Raw genomic sequence first — 22,528 nt, forward strand, 5'->3', positions numbered from 1 at the left:
AACCTAAGAAACAAAATGGGGGAATTAGAAGCCATGGCCAATGCAGAGGACATAGACATCATTGGAGTCTCTGAAACATGGTGGAATGAAGACAACAAATGGGATACAGCACTGCCGGGGTACAGGCTCTATCGCCAGGACAGAAAGGAGATGGAATAGCCCTATACATAAAAGAAAGCATACAATCGACAAGAATGGACACAGCAGAGATGACCAACAAGCTGGAATCGCTATGGGTTAAAATACCAGGAAGGAAAGGGCCTGAAATAAAGATGGGCCTATATTATTGTCCACCCGGGCAAACCGGAGATATCAATGAAGAAATGGAAGCCGAGATGAAGCGAGAATGTAAAAGCGGTAACACGGTTATTATGGGAGACTTCAATATTCCGGGATAGACTGGAGTCTTGGAAGCTCAAAATGTGCTAGGGAGATAGAATTCCTGGAGGCTACACAAGATTGCTTTATGGAACAGCTTGTTAGAGAACCAACGAGAGGAAAAGCCATTCTGAATCTAATCCTAAATGGATTAAGGGGACCTGCAAAGGAAGTGGAAGTAGTGGGACCGTTGGGAAACATCGATCATAATATGATCAAGTTCAAGGTTGAAGTAGGAATATCGAAAGGAAAGAGAACCATAGCGACAACTTTCAACTTCAGGAAAGGAAACTACGAAGCAATGAGGGAAATGGTAAGGAAGAAACTTAGGAACACTTCCAAGAAATGGCAAACAGTAGAACATGCCTGGTCTTTTTTCAAGGCGCAAAATCTGTATATCCCCAGATTCAGAAAGGGGTGCAAAAAGAGTCGAACAAAAGACCCGGCGTGGATAACTAAAATAGTGAAGGAAGCGATAGGAAATAAGAAAATTAATTCAAGAAATGGAAAAAGGATAAAACTGAGGGGAACTGGAAAGAGCACAGGAAGTATCAAAAAGAATGTCACCGTGTGGTTCAAAAAGCCAAAAGAGAGTATGAAGAGAGGCTAGCCAGGGAAGCATGAAATTTCATACCGTTCTTTAGATATGTTAAAGGGAAGCAGCCAGCTAGGGAGGAGGTGGGACCGCTGGACGACGGAGACAGGAAGGGAGTGGTGAAGGAGGAGAAAGAAGTAGCAGAAAGACTTAACGTGTTCTTTTCGTCTGTATTTACAAATGAAGACACATCCAACATACTGGAACCCGAGCAAATCTTCAATGGAGATCAAGCAGAAAAATTAACATCCATGGAAGTAAGTCTTGAAGACGTACGCAGGCAGCAAGAAAAATTAAAAACTGACGGAATCCATCCAAGGGTTCTGAAGGAACTAAAGGAGGAGATAGCGGAACTACTGCAGCAAATTTGCAATCTATCACTGAAAACAGGTGTGATCCCGGAGGATTGGAAGATAGCCAACGTTACGCCCATCTTTAAAAAGGGATCAAGAGGTGACCCGGGAAACTACAGACCAGTGAATCTGACCCTTTGTTCCAGGGAAAATGGTGGAAGCACTAATAAAAGACAACATTGATGAACATTTTGAAAGAAACAAACTTCTGATAACCAGCCAACATGGTTTCTGCAAGGAGAGATCGTGCCTAACGAACTTATTGCACTTCTTTGAAGGAATTAACAAATGGATGGACAGAGGAGACCCCATAGACATCAAATATCTAGATTTCCAAAAAGCCTTTGACAAGGTGCCCCATGAAAGCCTACTCCGGAAACTGATGAATCATGGGGTGGAAGGAGACGTACATAGATGGATCGGAAACTGGTTGGTGGGTAGGAAACAGAGGGTAGGAGTGAAGGGCCACTACTCGGTCTGGAGGAGGGTCACGAGTGGTGTCCCGCAGGGCTTGGTGCTTGGGCCACTGCTATTTAATATATTTATAAATGATCTAGAAACAGGGATGAAGTGTGAGATAATAAAATTTGCGGACGACACAAAACTATTTAGTGGAGCTCGGACTAAAGAGGACTGTGAAGAATTGCAAAGGGACTTGAATAAACTAGGGGAATGGGCGACGAGATGGCAGATGAAGTTCAACGTTGAGAAATGTAAAGTACTACATGTGGGAATCAGAAACCCGAGGTACAGCTATACGATGGGAGGGATGTTATTGAAGGAGAGTACCCAAGAAAGGGACTTGGGGGTAATGGTGGACATGACAATGAAGCCGACGGCACAGTGCGCAGCGGCCGCAAAGAGAGCGAATAGAATGCTAGGTATAATCAAGAAAGGTATTACTACCAGAAGGAAAGAAGTTATCCTGCCGTTGTATCGGGTGATGGTGCGTCCGCATCTGGAGTACTGCGTCTAATATTGGTCGCCGTACCTTAAAAAGGACATGGCATTACTCGAGAGGGTTCAGAAGAGAGCGACACGTCTGATAAATGGTATGGAAAACCTTTCATATGCTGAGAGACTGGAGAAACTGGGACTCTTTTCCCTGGAGAAGAGGAGACTTAGAGGGGATATGATAGAGACTTACAAGATCATGAAGGGCATAGAGAGAGTAGAGAGGGACAGATTCTTCAAACTTTTGAAAAATAAGAGAACAAGAGGGCATTCGGAAAAGTTGAAAGGGGACAGATTCAAAACGAATGCTAGGAAGTTTTTCTTTACCCAACGTGTGGTGGACACCTGGAATGGACTTCCAGAGGGCATAATAGGGCAGAGTACGGTACTGGGGTTCAAGAAAGGATTGGACAATTTCTTGCTGGAAAAAGGGATACAGGGGTATAGTTAGAGGATTACTGCACAGGTCCTGGACCTGTTGGGCCACCGCGTGAGCGGACTGCTGGGCACGATGGACCTCAGGTCTGACCCAGTGGAGGCATTGCTTATGTTCTTATGTCCATCTATGCATTAAGGAGTTTATACCACAAGGCTCAGAGATTCTACTTAAAACAAATAAAGAACTTATAAAAAGATTTCCATCTGGGGAGAGGAGCTTCTAGAGAATAATAGTGTAAAGGACTTTCACAAGCTACCTCTACCAGAAAGAGAGTCAAAACCTAATAGAGACTACAAATGACTGAAACTACTTTTCCTCTTCACCTCTGCCTGTATATAGTTTGTGCTGGAAGTTGTCCCATATTTCTGCCTGTAAATATCAAATTTGAAGTAAATCCTATAATTCAAACATAAATTCTGACCTAGATTGACTTATGGGATTCAAGGAACATGCTGAGCGAGTAAATTACTGTTCTATCGGCTTCTCAGCTCAACCTGGTTCAGGCCCTGACCTTCCTACAAACTATTAACAAATGTAACCCACCTGATGCTCACTGGTAAAAAGGGGTTATATTTAGATCATATGGTGCAAGGGAAAGGAACTCACCAGAAGTTACTCAAGGGTTATGGTGGCAGCTTTTGTTTTTGCCTTAATCTGGCTGCAAGAATTGCAACAATTTTTTTAAACTTCTGCTACTGCTTCCTGTGCACTGCTTTCAGATTTGCTCTAGTAGTGGCTTGTTTTTAGTCTCATTTCTATCTGTATGCCTCCTGGATCTCAGTGTGTTCCCCTGTTCCTCTTCCTAGTTGGCTGGGCTCTTCTTTGGAAGAAATTCTATAGGAAAAGCAACATGGAAGTTGTACACCACTGGAACAATGGAGACAGAGTTGATAGTGGCAGCAAGGGCATAGGATGAACTCAAGCACACTTCACCCCCCCCAATTAAAGGCATGCAAAGCAAAAACATATATGACAGTCTACTAGCCACCAGAGTAGCAAAAATAGACCACCATCTCTCAAATCTGCCTACCACGATGCCCAACTACAAAATATTCAGAAAAGAACTGAAAACCATATTATTCAAGAAATTTGTCAAATGATCTAACCAAACCGTATCGACCCTTCCCAGATCCCGATGCATACTATGGCTATCAACCTTGTAATCTCCCTGGGAATGCCCAGGCTAATTTCTTGTTGTAAACTGCCTAAAACTGAAAAGTATTGGCGGGATAGAAGACATCAATGTAATGTAATGTAATAATCTTAGGAGTAATCTAAAATTTACTTTTTTTTAAAGAAAGGGTGGTAGATGCATGGAATAGGCTCCCGGTAGAAGTGGTAGAGACAAAGACTGTGTCTGAATTCTAGAACAGGCACATGGGATCTCATAGGGAGAGGAGGAGATAGTTGATGCTGTGGATGGGCAGACTAGATGGGCCATTTGGCCTATTTCTATGTTTCTAAATTTAAACAAGAGATAAGATGGCTGCCCTGTAATATTCTAAGCTATATGTTACAATAAACACACATTTCTTTAAATATTTGTTTTACCTCATTTTTTACTTTCATCATACAGCTGATCTCAGTACAGTCCTGAAGCTGAATCTTTTGTGGACATTTTGCAAGATTTTTTGAATCCCAAATATATACAACACTGGTCCCTGTACATGTTGCCCATAGCTGATCCATCTGAAATATATGCACAAAACAATAGTCATTAGAGGTAGGTCAAACAATATGACAAAAACTGGATTAAGGAGACATATACAAAATGGAATATATGTATAAGTAGCAATTTTAGAAAAGGAGCTATTTCTATGTATAGGTGGCAGCACACAGGTTTCAAAATATACAGAAAGGGTATAGTTTCAGTAATTCTTCAAAATATAGATGGTTTCTATATGTTAGAATGAGATCACATTTGTACTTCAGATTCAGAACATATCTGTATTAGCATTCCCATCTGCTTAAAATTACAATATAACCCTAACTAACTAGAGTTGCTACTCAGATGGCAACACTCAGTGTTTTGCTGAGCACTGCCAGTGCTACACCTGGAAATTCAATGCCAGGCTATGTCCGGGCTCCAGGCACTGAATTTCCAGGTTTCTGGAGCTGGCTACACCACAGCTGGATAAGTGTGAAATTTGGCACTTAACATAAGAATGGCTATACCGGTACTGGGATAGACCGAAGGTCCATCATACCCAGTATCCTGTTTCCAACAGTGGCACTTAACTGGCTATGAGGTACTGTATAAAGAAACATAGAAACATAGAAATAGACGGCAGATAAGGGCCTTGGCCCATCTAGTCTGCCCACCCCAATGACCCCCCTTACCTATCTCTGTGAATAGATCCCACGTGTCTATCCCATTTGGCCTTAAAATCAGGCACGCTGCTGGCCTCAATAACCTGAAATGGAAGACTATTCCAGCGATCAACCACCCTTTCAGTGAAAAAGAATTTCCTGGTGTTGCCTCGCAGTTTCCCGCCCCTGATTTTCCACGGATGCCCTCTTGTTGCCGCTGGACCCTTGAAAAAGAAGATATCTTCTTCCACCTCGATGCGGCCCATGAGATACTTGAATGTCTCGATCATGTCTCCCCTCTCTCTGCGTTCCTCGAGTGAGTAGAGCTGTAACTTCCCTAGCCGCTCCTCGTATGGGAGTTCCTTGAGTCCTGAGACCATCCAGGTGGCCATTCTCTGGAAAGGCTGATTTTTATGTGGTCCCATTTATGGGGTGAATTTGGCCACCTAAATGCTGCATATTGGTTCTTAAGTGACCAAGTGTTGACTCTGCTCCCCAAATCCCCCCCCCCCAATAGCCAGTTTTGCTTTAGGTGCTAGTCAATCATTTTTCAGCTGCATTAAGTGCCACTGAAAACAAATAGCACTGAGCAGATCACTTTGAATATTGCTCCCCCCCCCCTTGTCTTTTGGATTCCAAGCTTATTGGAGAATTTGATGGTGGAGATCTGCACACTTCTCGGAATACCAAATCCAACTCCTCATGGCCAAAGTATGCCTTTCTGAGTAATGCTTCATAATCACCAGCCACTACAAGCGGAAGTTTAGACAAAGTGCCACACTGACATATGTTTCAAGAGATTCTTGACATACCACCTTTCTTTGATACGACCAAAGCAGTTTATATATTGCATACAGATACAGTAGATATTTTTTCTATCTCTAGTGGGCTTGCAACCTTTTCTTTTTTGTACATTGGGCAAAGGAGGGTTAAGTGGCTGCCCTCAAACCCGAAAGCTATCATAGTGATGATGGGCTGAAGGACTGTTTATAATACTGTGGCATATACTTATAGACTCCCCCCGTGACACTGCTCATTTTAGTACAATGGTACTTTGGAATCCGTTCCAGAACCCCGTTCGAGTTCCAAGTTCCAAGACAAGTTTTCCCATTGAAAACAATAGAAACTGGATTAATCCGTTCCTTGGTCCCACAAACTCTGCAAGATCGAGCCTACCTGACAGAAACAGCAAGATCGGGACCCCCAGCAGCAGAGGCAACAAGATTGTGATCCCCAGCAGCAGAGGCAGCATGATCGGGATCCCCAGCGGCAAGACAGCAAGATCGGCAACAGCAGCTGCAAGTGGTGTTCAGCCCAAAGCTTCTCTCCCAGGTGGAAACAGGAAGCTGTGTCAGAGGGGAAGCTTTGGGATGAGCACTGCTTGCAGTTCGGATTCCAAAGCAGTGTTCGGATTCCGGGGCAAAAATGAAGGAAAAAAAAAAGTTTGGATTCCAAATCGTTCGAGTTCTGGGGTGTTCAGATTCTAAGGTACCACTGTACACTTAAATTTAGCAGTGGTACACATATTCTATGCTCAATGCTCACTAAGCCATTTTGGAATATTAGACAGAATAAGACATCTGTTTCACCACATAAACTAAAATTCTCATCTATGCTATATCTATCAAGTAGTGCTATAGAAATGATAAACAGTAGTACCTCAAGAAGTAGCTGAAAGCAGTTAAAAGAGGAACCAACATCCTTTAAGTGTTTTGGAATTGTCACTTCTTGCACAGTTGATCCATTCTTTTTTACAACAAGTATTTTGTCACCTGTACCTGCAATATTTAAAATATTGAAACAATGACTACAATAAGGTATCTAATTCAGACTATAATATAATAAAAATAGGTACATAGAGGAAAACATCTGAACCAGCTATAAAAATGAAAACTATATGGCTACATTTCTTTAAGTAACTATTTGATATCCAATATTTTAGATTTCCAATACAAATAGAATTATTATTCAATATCATTTTAAAATTTTTTACAAATATAAAAGAGTACTTATATTTCGCCAATGCCTTACAAATTCTAGGCACATTAACTCCACGTAAAGTTATGTAAAGTTATGTACGAAAAGTTATGTAAAGTTAGGTATGCAAAGTTTGTAAAGTTATACAAATAATTGTATTGTCATCGCCTGGAAATGACCAGCCATCTTCTAATGTAATCCGCTTAGAACCGCAAGGCACAAGCGGAATAGAAATCACTAATGTAATGTAATGTAATGTAATATACATGTGGAGGGGCATTTTCGACAGGGCATCTAAACCCCTCTTCTATTAAACTGTGCTAGCAGATTTTAGTGCAGAGAGCAGCGCTGAATGGCTCGCACTGCTCCTGACGCTCATAGGATTTCCTTCGCCACAGGTCAGCCTCTTCACTCAGATCCTTTATTCCTTTCTCTAGCTCTAAATGTATTTTATTTTTCCCATTCTGCTTTAATCTGCTATAATAAAACCCTTAGCGCGCATGCGCACTTCAAACTCCATGGTGCCATGCCTCTGTGGTGCCGTGCTTCTACATGCGCAGTAGGACCCTGTGGCAGTTTCTCTATCAGCCTCGGCTCTCATGCGCATACGTGGCAATGGCTTCCCCCCTCCCCAGCCAGCCTGCACCTCGATGAACGGCAAATGTCCAGGCCTCTAGGGGTCAAAGCACCCTGCCAGGACAGGGGGAGCACGTAAGGGAGAAAGGGTATGCTGAACAGGGAAGGGGTGCTGCTGGACATGGGGGAGGTAAAAGTAAGGGAGAAGGGCTACTGCTGGACAGCGCATGCCCTTGATCCAGTTCTCTGCCACTTAGCCAAGAAAATAAATCAGAATTGTTTGGTAAAATCACATCATTCAGATATTGCAACCCATTTGTTCTAGAAAGTTCAGTATGCTTTCCTGTCTCTATGACTTTTTCCATCACTGAGGTCCAACAACTTCACTCTTGCAACAAGTTCGCTGTCCTTCTTCAATTTGACCTTTCTGCAGCTTTCGACATTGTCCATCATGACATACTAATCCTCCAACTTTCTGAAATTGGCATAAACTCCACAGTCTTAGATTGGTTCTCAAAATTCTTACGTTCCCGCTCCTACTTCGTTAACATGAATGGCACCTCATCCTCCCCTTGGAAACCGATTTGCGGAGTTCCTCAGGGTTCACCTCTATCCCCGATTCTTTTCAATGTTTATATGTCCTCCCTGAAACTCCTCCAACTATCCCCCTTGGAGACACTTTACACCTATGCTGACAACATCCTCGTCCTCCTCGAGACTGACTCTAACCTCACCAACCTCTCTGATAACATCTCTTCTTGTATAACAAATCTCCAATCCTGGGCTCTCATCGTTCAAATGAAACTAAATGAGACCAAAACAAAACTACTTTGGCTCGGCCCAAAATTAGATCAGCTGCCCACCCTCATCCCACTATCCTCTGGCACTAAACTGCAGCTTGAGCACTCAAGCAAAGTTCTGGGAATCATCATTGACTCTACACTGTCCTTCAACTATCACCTCAACTCCTTAGTAAAAAAATGCTTTTTCAGCCTTCACATGTTAAGGAAAGTTAGATCCTGCTTCCACCAACAACACTTTGCTGTCCTCGTCCAATCCATTATTCTATCCAGACTGGATTACTGCAACTCCATCTACTTAAGCCTAACAAAGAAAAGTCTTCTCAGACTGCAGCGGATTCAGAATACCGCGGCTAAACTAATCTTCGCAAAAAGCAAATTCGACCACATCTCCCTGCTTCTGTCTAAGCTTCACTGGCTCCCAGTTATCCTCAGGGTTAACTACAAATGCGCCTGTCTAGCCTTCAAGTCTCTTCACGGCATCCTTCCTCCCCTTTTTCCACTTTCTTGGCTCTCTTCGAATCCTAACTCCACCAGATCCACTCAAAAATTCAAACTATCCTTCCCCTCTTTAAAAGGCATATCCCATACAGGCAAACTTGGAACATCCCTCCTCTTCAGGATCACCGAGCTGTGGAACAGCTTTACTGCCCCTCTTCAGAGTTCGACCTCCCTCCAACGCTTCAGAAAACATTTGAAAACTTGGCTTTTCTCTAAAATGTAACTACTCCCTCCCTCTCCACTATACTAAGTCCCCTCTTTCTTTCCTTTTTACTAAGCCCTTCTTCTTTCCATTGGAGTTCCTTTCTTTATTAATTCCTGTAAACTGTGTCGAGCTCCACTTCTGTGGAGATGATGCGGTATACAAACTTAAGGTTTAGTTTAGTTTAGTTTAGGTATGGCTTACTAGCCTATAGTTTTTCACTTCTTCTCTGTTGTCAATTTTAATAAAAAAAACACAAAAAATAATTACAAAACTTATCTTTAATATTATTATAACATATAAAAGGCTTTTTATATCTTAAATTTGCACCACTTACAACACCAAAGCAGGCCATTATGGCATTTGATCGATGTTAGATAGTGACATTGTAGATGAAATCTTCTGTTTATTTTCAAAGTACTGACATCCCAGGAAATAATTGTTCCATCCACACTGCATGAATATGCTATACTTTGGAAGCAAAAACAATAAATATGAGAGTAGTACCCAAGAACAAAGTATGTTCAAAACTAGAATCTAATTTTTTGAATTTTAGGAGGTAAATTTTCAAAGACCTATGGGGCTCATAATCGAAAGAGAAAAACGTTCAAAAACCAGCCTAAGTCGGCACTTGGATGATCATAAACGAAAGACGTCCAAGTGCCGATAATCAAAATGGGTTTTGGACGTGTTTACATAGTGCCACTGAACAACCTTCATAGTGCCATTAACAACCATAGCTAAATGGAGGGTGTCAGGAGGAGTGTCGAGGGCGGGATTTGGGCGGGACGTGGGCAGGCTTAGACTTAGTTGTACTGCATGTATAACCGAAAGTTATACAGCACAGGATCGACGGAACTTGGATGTTGTGACTTAGACCATTTAAAACATGGTCTAAGTCACAAAAACCCACCTAAAGTCACCAGATAAGCACTGCAAACACATAATACAGACACTATCCCAGTGATCACCGACCCCATAAAAATATTAATCACACCTTTAAAATTCAGTCTCCAGACCATTATCACCTGGCAGCCTGGCATAGGAAAGCCTAGTCATCCTGCACAGAGGCAGCTTAAGCCGTCTTGGGGGTGGGTCAGGGACGTCTTGGGGGTGGGTCAGGGACCCATGCCCATAAGCTCCTGTAATCACTGCATTATTGAAACATGTACACTTCCCTATATACCCCCCAAACCCTTTTGTACTAGCATATAAGTGGCTCCTGCAGCCATAAGGGCTATTAGGGTGGTAGATAAGTGGGTCTAGGGGATTCTGGAGGTGGTTTGGGGGGCTAACCATGACCTATAAGGGAGCTGTAGTGAGATGATGACATGGCACCCTTTTTGTGAAGTTCACATCAGTGCCCTGTAAGGTACCCCACTATTTAGGTGCCATGTCTGGGTGTTCAGTCCATCACTTTGCAGACCCCTCCCACATCCAACAGGGCTTGTTCTAGGTGTTTTGGACTTGGACGTAAATTTGGTATAAAGATAGACGATTTAGCGACTTGGAAGATCAGAGCGGCAGGACGTATACTTAGACGATTTTCGAAACAAAAAAAAAATTTGGATGTATTTTTCAAAAGTGTGTCCTAGGCTGTTTTTTACTTTGGACGACTTGCGACTTAGACGAAAACGGACTTAGACGTTCCTTTTGATTATGCCCCTCCATGCCACTAAAGGTCTCTTTTGGGAGTGACTGGAAGCATCAAATATTTTTGAGCTAAATTCTTGGACTAGTTTTCATCCTGCTCCCTCAATGGAAAGAGAAAAAGTCTTTTCTTTTACCTTTTTTGGGGGGAAAAGAGCAGAATAAAAGAATAAAATGCAGTGTAATGCAAGTAATTTCCCTTTACTCCCTCAAAAGGAAGGAAAGATGTGATATGGAACAACTTAAAGAGCAGAAAGAGAGAAACCATGATCTAGCAATACTGCAATCCATGGGACACCCAAGTTGGAACCAGTAGGTTACAATTTCCCAGAAATCAATTGTGTTGATACTGGCAGGTTTTAGGCAATAGTCTCATTAGTTTTGGTGGTGGTTCAGATTGTTAGTAAGCTTGGTGTGAAGAAGGGAGAAGATTAACAGAAGATTTTAAATGTTTATATTATTGAAGCTTGATATACCTGCTTTAGCTAACCAGTAGGACAAAGTGGTTCACATATAAGTCATAAAAAAAGAAAAGGAACGCTATAAAATATAAGGAAATTACTACTAATTCATAAAAGAAACAGAAAGAAATGGGGGAAGACATAATAGAAAACCTAGATGAAATGCGGATACTCACAACTACATAAGTGCCATATGACTGGCATAGCTAGATGTGGGTCTGGGTGGGTACAGGCTCACCCATTCTTGACTCAGATCCATCCTGTCTGGCCCACCCAAAAAAGTTCAGTGGCAGCTACCTCATTTTCCTTCCCCCAGATCCTGCATTCTCCCCCCCCCCAAATGGCCAGGCAGCTCCCCCCACTCTCTGATTTACCCAACACCTCTGAGGCTTCTCTCTGTAGCATCTTGCCGTTGCTGATGTCACTTCTGTTTCCTCTCTGGCGAGATGTGGCAGAAGGATGCCTGTGAAATTGGTGCAAGAATTGAAGGGGCATTGCTGTTTGCTGGCAAAGATGCTGAGGTAGACTGGGGAAGGTTTATCAGGCTACAGATGGGCACATTCTGGATTCAGGGGTGAAGGAGAAGGTAAAAGATGCAGGACATAAAATGTGTGGGGGAGGGAAGGGGGGAAGAATTCTGAAAGGCCCACCCATCTTAACTGTGGGCCCTGCCAAACTATTAGGTCTGGCTATGCCACAACTCTCTGTTATGATACAAAGGGAAATTAGGAGGCTGGATAGTCATACAAAAAGTATGTTCTTGCATTTATTTATCCCCCCCCCCTTTACAAAGCCATGGTAGTGGCTGCTGCGTGGAAAACACTCCAATGCCCATTAAATCCCTATGGGCATCAGAGCGATTACCAGAGCAGCAACCGCTACTGCAGTTTTGTAAAAATAGCCCTTAATTTTTTTATATATTAGGATTTATTTAGCACTTACAAATTCACCCAAAGTGATGTACAGCAGGAAAAGGTTGAGCACAGGCAACAGATAATTATAGCAGTAAAAATATTCAAACAGTACACAGTATGGCATAGTATGCTACTATGGGTATTGATAAAAGGTGGATGAGGTGTGGCAATATGCCATAGGCAAATGGTCAAAGGTTAACGGAAGCATCAGGGGTTGTGCATGCCATGTGTATGTGGAAAAATGGCGTGGGTTCATAAGCATGCTGCAAAAATTACATATTTCAACTTTTTTTTTTCATATAAACGGATGGGGTGTGGACTGTTAGATTACAATTGCTTGCTTTAACATAATTCATTAAAACCTAATTTTTTTGTTTCTGTGACTTTAGTTACCTTTTCCCAGAGGTGATCACAAATGGCTGGAAAATAGTTTGCACATTGCAAAACATTTTTATAAGCTTGAGATAAATACGTTCATACATAAGAACAGCCATGATTGGTCAGACCAATAGAAACATGATGGCAGATAAAGGCCAAATGGCCCATCCAGTCTGCCCATCCGCAGTAATCATTATCTCTTTCTCTCTCCGAGAGATCCCACGTGCCTATCCCAGGCCCTTTTGAATTCAGACACAGTCTCTGTCTCCACCACCTCTTCCGGAGGACTGTTCCACGCATCTACCACCCTTTCTGTAAAAAAGTATTTCCTTAGATTACTCCGGAACCTCTTAACTTCATCCTATGCCCTTTCATTGCAGAGTTTCCTTTCAAATTAAAGAGACTCGACTCATGCGCATTTACATTACAAACATCTCTATCATATCTCCCCTCTCCCACCTTTCCTCCAAAGTATACAGATTGAGATCTTTAAGTCTGTCCCCATATGCCTTATGATGAAGACCACACACCATTTTAGTAGCCTTCCTCTGGACTGACTCCATCCTTTTTATATCTTTTTGAAGGTGTGGCCTCCAGAATTGTATACAATATTCCAAACGAGGGCTCACCAAAGTCTTATACAGGGGCATCAATACCTCCTTTTTCCCACTGGCCATACCTCTCCCTATACAACCTAGCATCCTTCCAGCTTTCGCCATCACCTTTTCAACTTGTTTAGCCGCCTTAAGAACATCACTTACAATCACACCCAAGTTCCGCTCTCGTGCACATAAGCTCTTCAGTCCCTAATCTGTACCATTCCCTTGGGTTTTTGCAACCCAAATGCATGACTTTGCATTTCTTAGCATTAAATTTTGGCTGCCAAATTTCAGACCATTCTTCAAGCTTCGCCAGGTCTTTCTTCATGTTATTCACACCATCCGGCATGTCTACTCTATTGCAGATTTTCGTATCATCTGCAAAGAGACAACCCTTCAGCAATATTGTTTATGAAAATGTTAAAAAGAACAAGAACAGAACCTTGAGGCACACCACTGGTAACATCCCTTTCCTCAGAGCGATCTCCATTGATCACTATCCTCTGTTGCCTTCCACCCAAACAGATCTTGACCCAGCCCGTCACTTTGGGATCCATCCCGAGGGCACTCAGTTTATTTATTAGACGTCTGTGTGGAACACTGTCAAAGGTTTTGCTAAAATCTAAATACACCACATCTAGCGTACATCCTCTTTCCAATTCTCTGGTTACCCAGTCAAAGAAATTAATCAGATTTGTCTGACAAGACCTACCTCCAGTGAATCCATGTTGCCTCTGGTCCTGTAATCCACAGGTTTCCAGAAACTTGACCATTCTCTGTTTTAAAAGTGTTTCCATTAATTTGCTTACCACAGAAGTCTAGCCCAGTATCCTGTTTCTAACTGTGGCCAATCCAGATCACAAGTACCTAGCAGAAACCCAAATACAAGCAACATTCCATGCTACTAATCCCAGGGCAAGCTCAATAACAGACTATAGACTTTTCCTTTACATTAACAGCTGTTACCACATCCTCTGGCAACGAGTTCCAGAGCTTAACTATTCTTTGAGTATTAATCATTAATGTACTCAGAATTAACATTCTATTTAATAGATTATCATCCTGGAATTTTCTGACTAGTTCTTAAATCAAGAACAATTTATTTTACCAGGGGGCAAAATGACAATATTAACAGAGTATTTTTGCTTCTCTCGTAATTAACCTAGTTAAATATGGGCAATTATACTGAATTTGATGAACTGTTTTCTTATTTTAAGCAAACAATATAACCATATTCTCATATGCTTTACGTTTATTTTTTATCAGCTACAAACAACTGATAAAAGATAAATGTAAAGCATTCTACTCCATCAAAATCAACTTATTTTGCAATGGTTCACAAGGAATCAATACAAAAGAGCTGTTCAACTTGACCACGAATTTATTTGACACCACTCGCTACACTCTACCCGTACACAACATTAAGTTACCCTCTGTGAATGATTTAGCACTACATTTCGATTCAAAAATTAAAAACCTAAGAAACAACTGTTCAACAAATGACCCCAGTGATCATCAAATAGCTAACATACAAGGAAATGAAATACCAGCAGATATGATCCGGAGTTCCTTTCTAGACTTAGAATGGAATGATTATACCAAACTATATAACAAATACTCTAAATCATATTGCGTTCTGGACTCATGTCTCCCGGAAATTATGAAAGCGGCGCCATTAGCATTTAAACTATCGTTGCTACACTACTTAGCCCATAACCTAAAAAACGGGAAATTCCTCACTAACAACGGTCACATAATAATAACCCCAATCCTAAAAAATAGTAAAGAATCATCAGCTCTAGTAACCAACTACAGACCAGTAGCATCCATTCCATTTTTTGTAAAAATCATGAAGGGATTGGTACACACCCAATTGATGGAATATCTCAATCTCTCCTACATGAAACTCAATCCGGGTTCAGACCTTTATTCAGTATGGAGACAGTAATTGTGGCTATCCTAGATAATCTGCGTCTATTGTTTAGCAAGAGCCTCAACACCCTGATCATGCAATTTGATATGAGCTCTGCCTTTGATCTAGTAGACCATGGGAAAATGCTACTATGCCTAGACGCTATTGGTATCAGGGTTGAGGTGTTGAACTGGTTTCATGGCTTCTTTATGTCCCGTACTTATCAGGTACGTTTCAATTATGATCTCTCCAATACCTGGAGCAATCCATCCGGTGTGCCACAAGGGTCACCGCTAGCCCCACTGCTTTTCATTGTCTACATGTCCTCACTGGATGCACAATTAACCCAGCTGGGGATAAAATTATTCAGTTACGCAGACGACTTTACGATTATCATCCCATTTGCTAACTCTATCTCGGAAACTATTCCCAAAGCATCAGAAGCTATAAATTTGATGGAGCAATGGATGACTGTCTTCAAGCTCAAACTTAATTCAGAAAACGAAATTTTTTGTTGCTTCACCACACCCGCTTGACACCAAAACACCACTACGCATCAATAAACTTAGTTACCCTATTCAGTCTACCATGAAGATACTGGGTATAACTCTGGATCAATGCCTAACCATGAAAGACCAGGTGGACTCCTTAATCAGAAAGGGTTTTTTCACTCTCTGGAAACTTAGATCCATCAAATCATATTTTGATACGCCAGCATTCAGAATCCTGGTACAATCCCTCGTACTAAGTCAACTTGATTACAGTAACATCGCCTATTTAGGAATTTCTCAAAAGAATATGCGACGTTTACAATTAATGTAAAATGCAGCGGTCAGACTAATCTTCGGACTAAAGAAATTTGATCACGTGACACCTTATTACCGGCAGTTGCACTGGCTGCCGATGGAGGCACGCGTAAAGTTTAAGTTCGTTTGCCTCTGCTTTAAAGTACTATATGGACTAGCCCCTAAATACATAACTGATCTTTTCTCCTTCTCAGCCAACAGACACAAGAGAAGCTCACACTCGAATTTCGTTTCCCCCCCTAGTTAGAGGATGTAAACTGAAAAAACACCATGAACACCTTCTCTCACATCAGGCAGCATTATGGGGTAAAGATCTAGAACAATTGCTATCGCCCACTACTTATGAGGAATTCAGGAAACACCTAAAAACATATCTGTTCCTGAAATATCTAGACAGCTGACCCGTACATCTCTTTCTCCTCAATACGGTTCTCCTGACCTATTAACCACTTTCCTTCACCTCTTAAGTTCATTCAATTTGTAACGTTTTTTAATCTTTTGTAAACCGCATAGAACTTCACGGTACTGCGGTATATAAACTGTTATTATTATTATTATTATTATATGACCAATAAAAAATACTTTTCAAATTCATAGAAAACATCATAATAGTAAAAATCCATTTTACCTGCATGCATTATTCTTTTCCTCCAAAATTATATCCATGACATCATGACGATGATCAGTTAGTTGCTTGTTACATGACATGCTGTGTGTATTTATGATATAGATGACAGAATCTTGAGAGCCAATCCATACTTGGTTGTGCTCTACACCTAGCATGCAGGTCTATCAAAACAACAAAATGCAAAGAAATTAATCAAACAGTTTATTTGTAACTAGGGCTACAGATCATCAAGCTAAACCAGTCTTTGGTTTTATCTCATTGTATACTGAAGAATTGACAGAATCTCGGAGAGAGCGAGACCAGAAGGTTTTGAGCATGCGCAAATGCTCAAAGCCCAGACCAGCCCAGCATAGGGAAGAGGGAGGATCTCCCTCGCACCGCCCAGCCCAGCCCAGGCGAGGGAGGATCTTCGGGCACTGGCACTGGCATGTCCTGTGCATTGGTGCTGGTGCCGGTGCCCAATCGGGTAAGCGATGTCTTTGCGATGCGGGGGGGATGTAGGATCGCGGGGGAGGGGGGTGACGCAAGCGGGGGGGAGAATGCCGGTTTGCAGGGAGGATGCCGGATCGCAATGAGAAAAAAAAAATTGTATAACGCGCATGGTTATACTCGGTTTGTAAAATCGTGTATAACGCGCGCGTTATATGCATGAAAATACGGTAATTTTACCATATACAATAGGCTGCTCTAAACCTAGAGCAGCTTATTAAATCAGCTTCTTAACTCCTGAGAAATGTTTTAAGGGTATGACACCTGGCTCTGCATAGCTTTAATATGACTTATTTTGCTCACAGGAAAGACTTCTAAAAAGAAAAAACCTACCAGTTTTGCACTGCCCACTTTAAAACAATGTTCTTGAATAGACCAAGTAGACGCATTAAACACAACCACCTTTCCTTCACTTAAAGCACACCACAGTTTTGGATAGGTCTCTCCACCTTTTCCTGTTGGATCAAGTTGTCCTAGAATGAAACAGAAATTTTATAGCAGCTTGAGGGGTTTTGTTTTTGTTAAAATGGGATTTAGAAGTCCTCTTTTACTAGTTACTAGTAATAGTAAATCACATCACACCCTTCCTGCAAAAACTACACTGGCTACCACCTTACAGGGCTAAATTAAAAACTCTATGTTTGATTTTCAAGGTCCTCAGATAAGATAGGCCAGAATGCTTTATTTTTTTTTTTTTAATTCTTTATTCATTTTTAAACTTTCATCAAGTGTACAAAAATTCATAATAAACACTATTAATTAGACCACTTGAACATCTTATCATTATATCCTATAAATATAAATGCAACTCTCCCCCCACCCTCCCTCAAAGCCCATTATTCATTATAAGATCATAAACCCTACACTTGAAACCCTCCCCCCTCCCAACATTAAGTGGTGTATAATTAATAGAAAAATGGCATTTAATCATGACAAAAAGATGTTAATGGCTCCTGTATTTTAATCTTATCATATGATCACAGCTATGCTCCAATTAAAAAGTTAACTGATTACGTTTATACAACATACATTGTTGAAAATATATCAGTGAAGTGCTCAGACCAAGAAACCCATATAATAGTGATGTCACTATTATATGGGTCACTGGGGGGACGGGAATTCACTCAGAAAAGAAAAAAAGAAAAAACTTTCAGGACTTTATTGAAGCACTTGCACTTTAATTTTAACAAGTCACCAATGAGAGTCAACAGCACTAATTGCTCCCCAATACAGATAAGTACCACAAGCTGAATAGACCTAACAGTTAGGTTATAGGTTTTATAATATATATAGGGAGGGCAGGGGACTCGTGAAGGCGATGATGGTCCCCATGCAAACCTCATTGTAGTGACATCACTATTATATGGGTTTCTTGGTCTGAGCACTTCACTGATATATTTTCAACAATGTATGTTGTATAAACGTAATCGGTTAACTTTTTAATTGGAGTATAGCTGTGATCATATGATAAGATAGTAATTATTGTCACAGAATACAAAGAAATTTATCTCTCTAATTTGTAGTCAATCCTGTATTTTAATAAAAGTTTTATACTTTCCATTCTGTACCGCCAATGATCTTTCCATTCTATATATGTGACATAACGAATTCCACCAGAAATTAAAATTAAGGCCAGAATACTTAAAAAATAAGTTAGCCCTTTATACACCTCTGAGACTTCTAAGGTCCCTCTCAAGGAGCATCTCAACAAAATAAATTGCATGCTCTGGTATTTACTCCCAGAGTGGCTAAATCTAACTCAAGACTACCTCTACTTCAGGAAGCAGGTGAAAGCCTGGTTTTTCTCCCAAGCCTTTAATACACAGGGTGACCGACTATATACTCATTTTGCACCTGGACTAGGTTGCCACACATTGTAACTTAAACAAGAAATAAGGAACTGATCTAACTGTACAAAGAACTTGCCATGAGTTTAACCATCCATCTTGTTCCTATATGCATTTGGCCCCTATTGCAGAAAAGCATTAACATCATATCAATGCTATTTGAATTCCAGTGCTGTTAAATGTGGATATTTCTGGATACTGTCTCATGATATTATTAAGTTTCAATTTGCTGATTTCACATTTACCTCATATATTATATTTATGTTTATATTTGGTTATTTTACTATTGCTATCCTGTTAACAAAATTGTAAGTTTTATGTTAAACTGTAACTGCTGTACACCACCTTGGGTGAATTTCTTTATGGTTAATAAATCCCAATAAATTAATAGCATGCAACAATTTATTTAAGAACATAAGAATAGTCTTCCTGGGTCAGATCAAGGGTCCATCTAGCCTAGTACCCTGTCTTCACAAAGGCCAATTCAAATCACAAGTACCTGGTAAAAGCCCAAATAGTAGCAGAAGTCCATGTCATCGATCCAGGGCAAGCAGTGGCCTCTCCCATGTCTGTCTCAACAGCATATGGACTTTTCCTCCAGGAACGTGTCCATACCTTTCTTAAAACCAGCTACATTAACTGTTCTTACCACATCCTTTACCAAAAATATTTCCTCCTATTGGTTTTAAAAGTATTACTCTGTAACTTCATCGTGTCCCCTAGTTTTTGTAAATCTTGATGCAGTAAAAAAAAAAAAAAGAATCGATCCACTTGTACCCATTCTACATCACTCAGGATTTTGTAGGCTTCAATCATGTTTCCCCTCAACTATCTCTTTTCCAAGCAGAAGAGCCCTAATCTCTAATCTTTCTTCATACGAGAGGAGTTCAATCTCTTTTATTATATTGGTCACTCTTCTTATAAAATCTTATTTGCCTCTAAACCACTTTAGATTATATTTGCATTTTAAGATAGATGTGGTAGACATATCTGCATAGCAGGAAATTGGCTATATCATTTTTATAAGCATCGACATAAAACATTTTATGTTTCTAATTTTTACATCTATTCAAAAATTCCCTTTGAACAATAAAAACATATTTCAGAATTTTAAGTGAGAAACCATTGCTTTACCTGGTGTATACAGTAAAACATCAACTGCCTGTGAAACAGTCTCTCCAGCTGAAGGATTAATCCTGTGCTTTAATGTTTCTGCTGTAGTTTTCGGAACCATCATGGGCACTACAATAAAATGCATTGTATTATAAAATGGTATAAATACAAAATAGCCACATTATAGGCAAATCTTAGCACTATAAAATATTCTGTTTTTACTAATTAACCATGTTAGTCATTTTCCTCTGACCAACTCCAGTCTTTTTGGGGCTGATTCTATAAACAGCGCCTAAATAAATGGTGCTAGCTCCTCACAAACACAGTCTTCTGAAATTTAATTCTGGCCTCTCCTACACTGCCCAGATAGGCATGGTCATCCAACACACTCTGTATAAACTATGACGCATTCGTTCCATTTGTAACTTTCTTGATCAGTCTGCATTAAATGTCTTAGTGCATTCCCTAGTAATTAGTTGTCTAGAGCACAGTTCTTCAACCGCCGGTCCGCGTACCAGTGCCGGTCTGCAGAAAATTCCTGCCGGTCCACGCAAGACCGGCGAGACCAACATCTTCAATTTCCTGCCGGTCCGCGCAGGACTGGCAAGATCGAGGAGCTGTAGTTCACGCAGGGCCGGAGAGATAATGGGGAGCCTCAGACTATGCTTTCTTCCCTCCCAGCGGCTCTCCTTACAAGCGCAGCAATTCAGGAAGGAAGCCTTGGAGCTTTTGCTGAGTCGGGCCGCCTCTGATGATACAACTTCCGCTTTCCTCAGAGGCGGTGCGACCCAACAAAGGACCCGAGGCTGCCTTACTGAATCGCAGCACTGGCAAGTAAGGAGAGTTGCTGGGAGGGGAGAAAGCTGCTGAGCATGGTGAAAAAAAAAAAAAAAAGAGAGACAGCTGTTACTGGACCTGGAGAGGGAGAAGGAGAGATGCTGCTGGGAGGGGATGAGGGAAAGGAGTCTGGGAAGCTGCTGGGCAAGGGGAAAAAAGGGACAGCTGCTACTGGACCTGGAGGGAGGGAGAAGGAGAGATGCTGCTGAGAGGGGAGGAGGGAAAGGAAAGGGAAGAGAGTTACTGCTGGACAGGGGGAGGAGGGAAGGGAGAAGAAAAAAGGAGGGAAACAGCTTGCAGGGAGATTAGAGGAGGGGAAGGGGAGAGAAAGGAATGAGATGGGAAGGGGGGTTAGCAGAGAAATTGAGAGGGACAAAGATGTTAGATCTGGTGTAGGAGAGATAAAAATGAAGAGAGCAGTGAAGCTGGAATGAATCGTGTAAAAAGGAGAGAGAGGCATAGGCTGGATGGAAAGGGGAGAGGGGCATAGAAAGAAGACAAATACGGAAGGGGGAGAGGTCAGACAGTAGATGGAAGGGGCAGATGCTGGATTGAAGAGACAGAGAGGGCAGACGCAGGAAGGAAGAGAGTGAAAAGAAGATAAAAGCAGAAACCAGAGACAACAAAAGGTAGAAACAAATAATTTTATTTCTATTTTGTGATTAGAATATATCAGATTTTAAATATATATCCTGCTAGAGCTGGTGTTAGACATAACTGGGGACTGCAAAGTCCAGGAAGTGGCTTAGGGCTCTCTCTGACCAGGGGGGCAGTTGCCCTAGTTGCACTCCGCTAACCCTATTCCTGCTATGTGTGACTGCGGTATTCTGTTAGCATGATATTTCTGTGTAGCATTCTGTAATAATTTGTCTTATTCAGTTTTCTTGATAGTAGAGGGGATATATGTGAAGGGGAGGGGAGACAGGGGTTTTGTTGATCCTTGCTCTGTATTATTTGTATTTATAAAATGACAATTGTACAGAATATTGTTTCTTTTTATACTTTAATAAAATAAAATACATTCAGTATACAATCATAACTGAGGCTTGTGCGGATGGGATCAGATGGTTTGCGAGGACGGAGACGGGGCGGAAACTGAGTTTTTAAATTTCAGTCCTAGTAGTTTGCTGGTCCACAAAATAATTTTTTTTTTTTCCCGCCGGTCCATAGGTGTAAAAAGGTTGAAGAACACTGGTCTAGAGCATTGTAATTCACTTTATAGAGGGATCAAAATGAAGGAAAGAAAATGACTCCAGCTTGTTCAAAACAATGCTATAAAACTGGGTTAACTGGGCATCCACTCCCTCAGACATCGGGAGCTTGGGAGAAGTTTCCACAATCACAAGCATCTGGCTGGGCATCCCACTCATCTGTGGCATTGGAGAAAGGTCTTTGGAGACCAGGTTAACTGAGTGTCCACTCCACGGAATGCGGCCATGGGACGTGACCAAAAGGGAGCACTCTTTTGGAGCCTCTTTGGAGCCACTTAGGAGCATGAAGTGTGGGACTCTGCTCCGCTCAGTGTAGATGGGGAAGAGAAAGGGAGGATCAAATGGAAAGATGACCCCGATGCTAATAAAGGACCAATAGATAAACATTTAATTTCTACTAATGTTCCATTGATGTCTGGGTCTCCCCCTCCTCCCGAAACCTCCTTATCATCAGGGAGACTGGATCTTTCTATTATGAGTGTCAAAATGTAATTTCTATACAGGAACAAATCAAAAGATCAAGATTCTTCTGGTTTACCTCAGTAGTTGGAGACTTCAATGGTCGGAATGGTTAAGGTACCAGCACCGGTTTCTTTAT

At 41.3% G+C, this 22,528-nt stretch overlaps 1 protein-coding gene across 2 annotated transcripts in view; it reads right to left on the reverse strand.

The window, feature by feature from the left end:
- The window catches only part of DENND3 (DENN domain containing 3), a 178,484-nt gene that overhangs the window by 9,733 nt on the left and 146,223 nt on the right, over positions 1-22,528 (reverse strand). Inside the window, exons 17-22 of one of the 2 annotated variants that reach the window (XM_033934187.1) lie at positions 19,904-20,011; positions 17,256-17,395; positions 16,434-16,594; positions 9,423-9,556; positions 6,689-6,807; positions 4,271-4,408 (exon numbers count right to left, since the gene is read on the reverse strand). In XM_033934187.1, the coding sequence (XP_033790078.1) occupies positions 4,271-4,408; positions 6,689-6,807; positions 9,423-9,556; positions 16,434-16,594; positions 17,256-17,395; positions 19,904-20,011 (800 nt within the window). Of the gene's footprint in view, positions 1-4,270; positions 4,409-6,688; positions 6,808-9,422; positions 9,557-16,433; positions 16,595-17,255; positions 17,396-19,903; positions 20,012-22,528 lie in introns of those variants that run through there. The other variant, XM_033934188.1, reaches the window with a different exon arrangement.

Source organism: Geotrypetes seraphini, chromosome 2 (genome assembly GCF_902459505.1).
Source record: "Geotrypetes seraphini chromosome 2, aGeoSer1.1, whole genome shotgun sequence".
NCBI classification, from domain to species: Eukaryota; Metazoa; Chordata; class Amphibia; order Gymnophiona; family Dermophiidae; genus Geotrypetes; species Geotrypetes seraphini.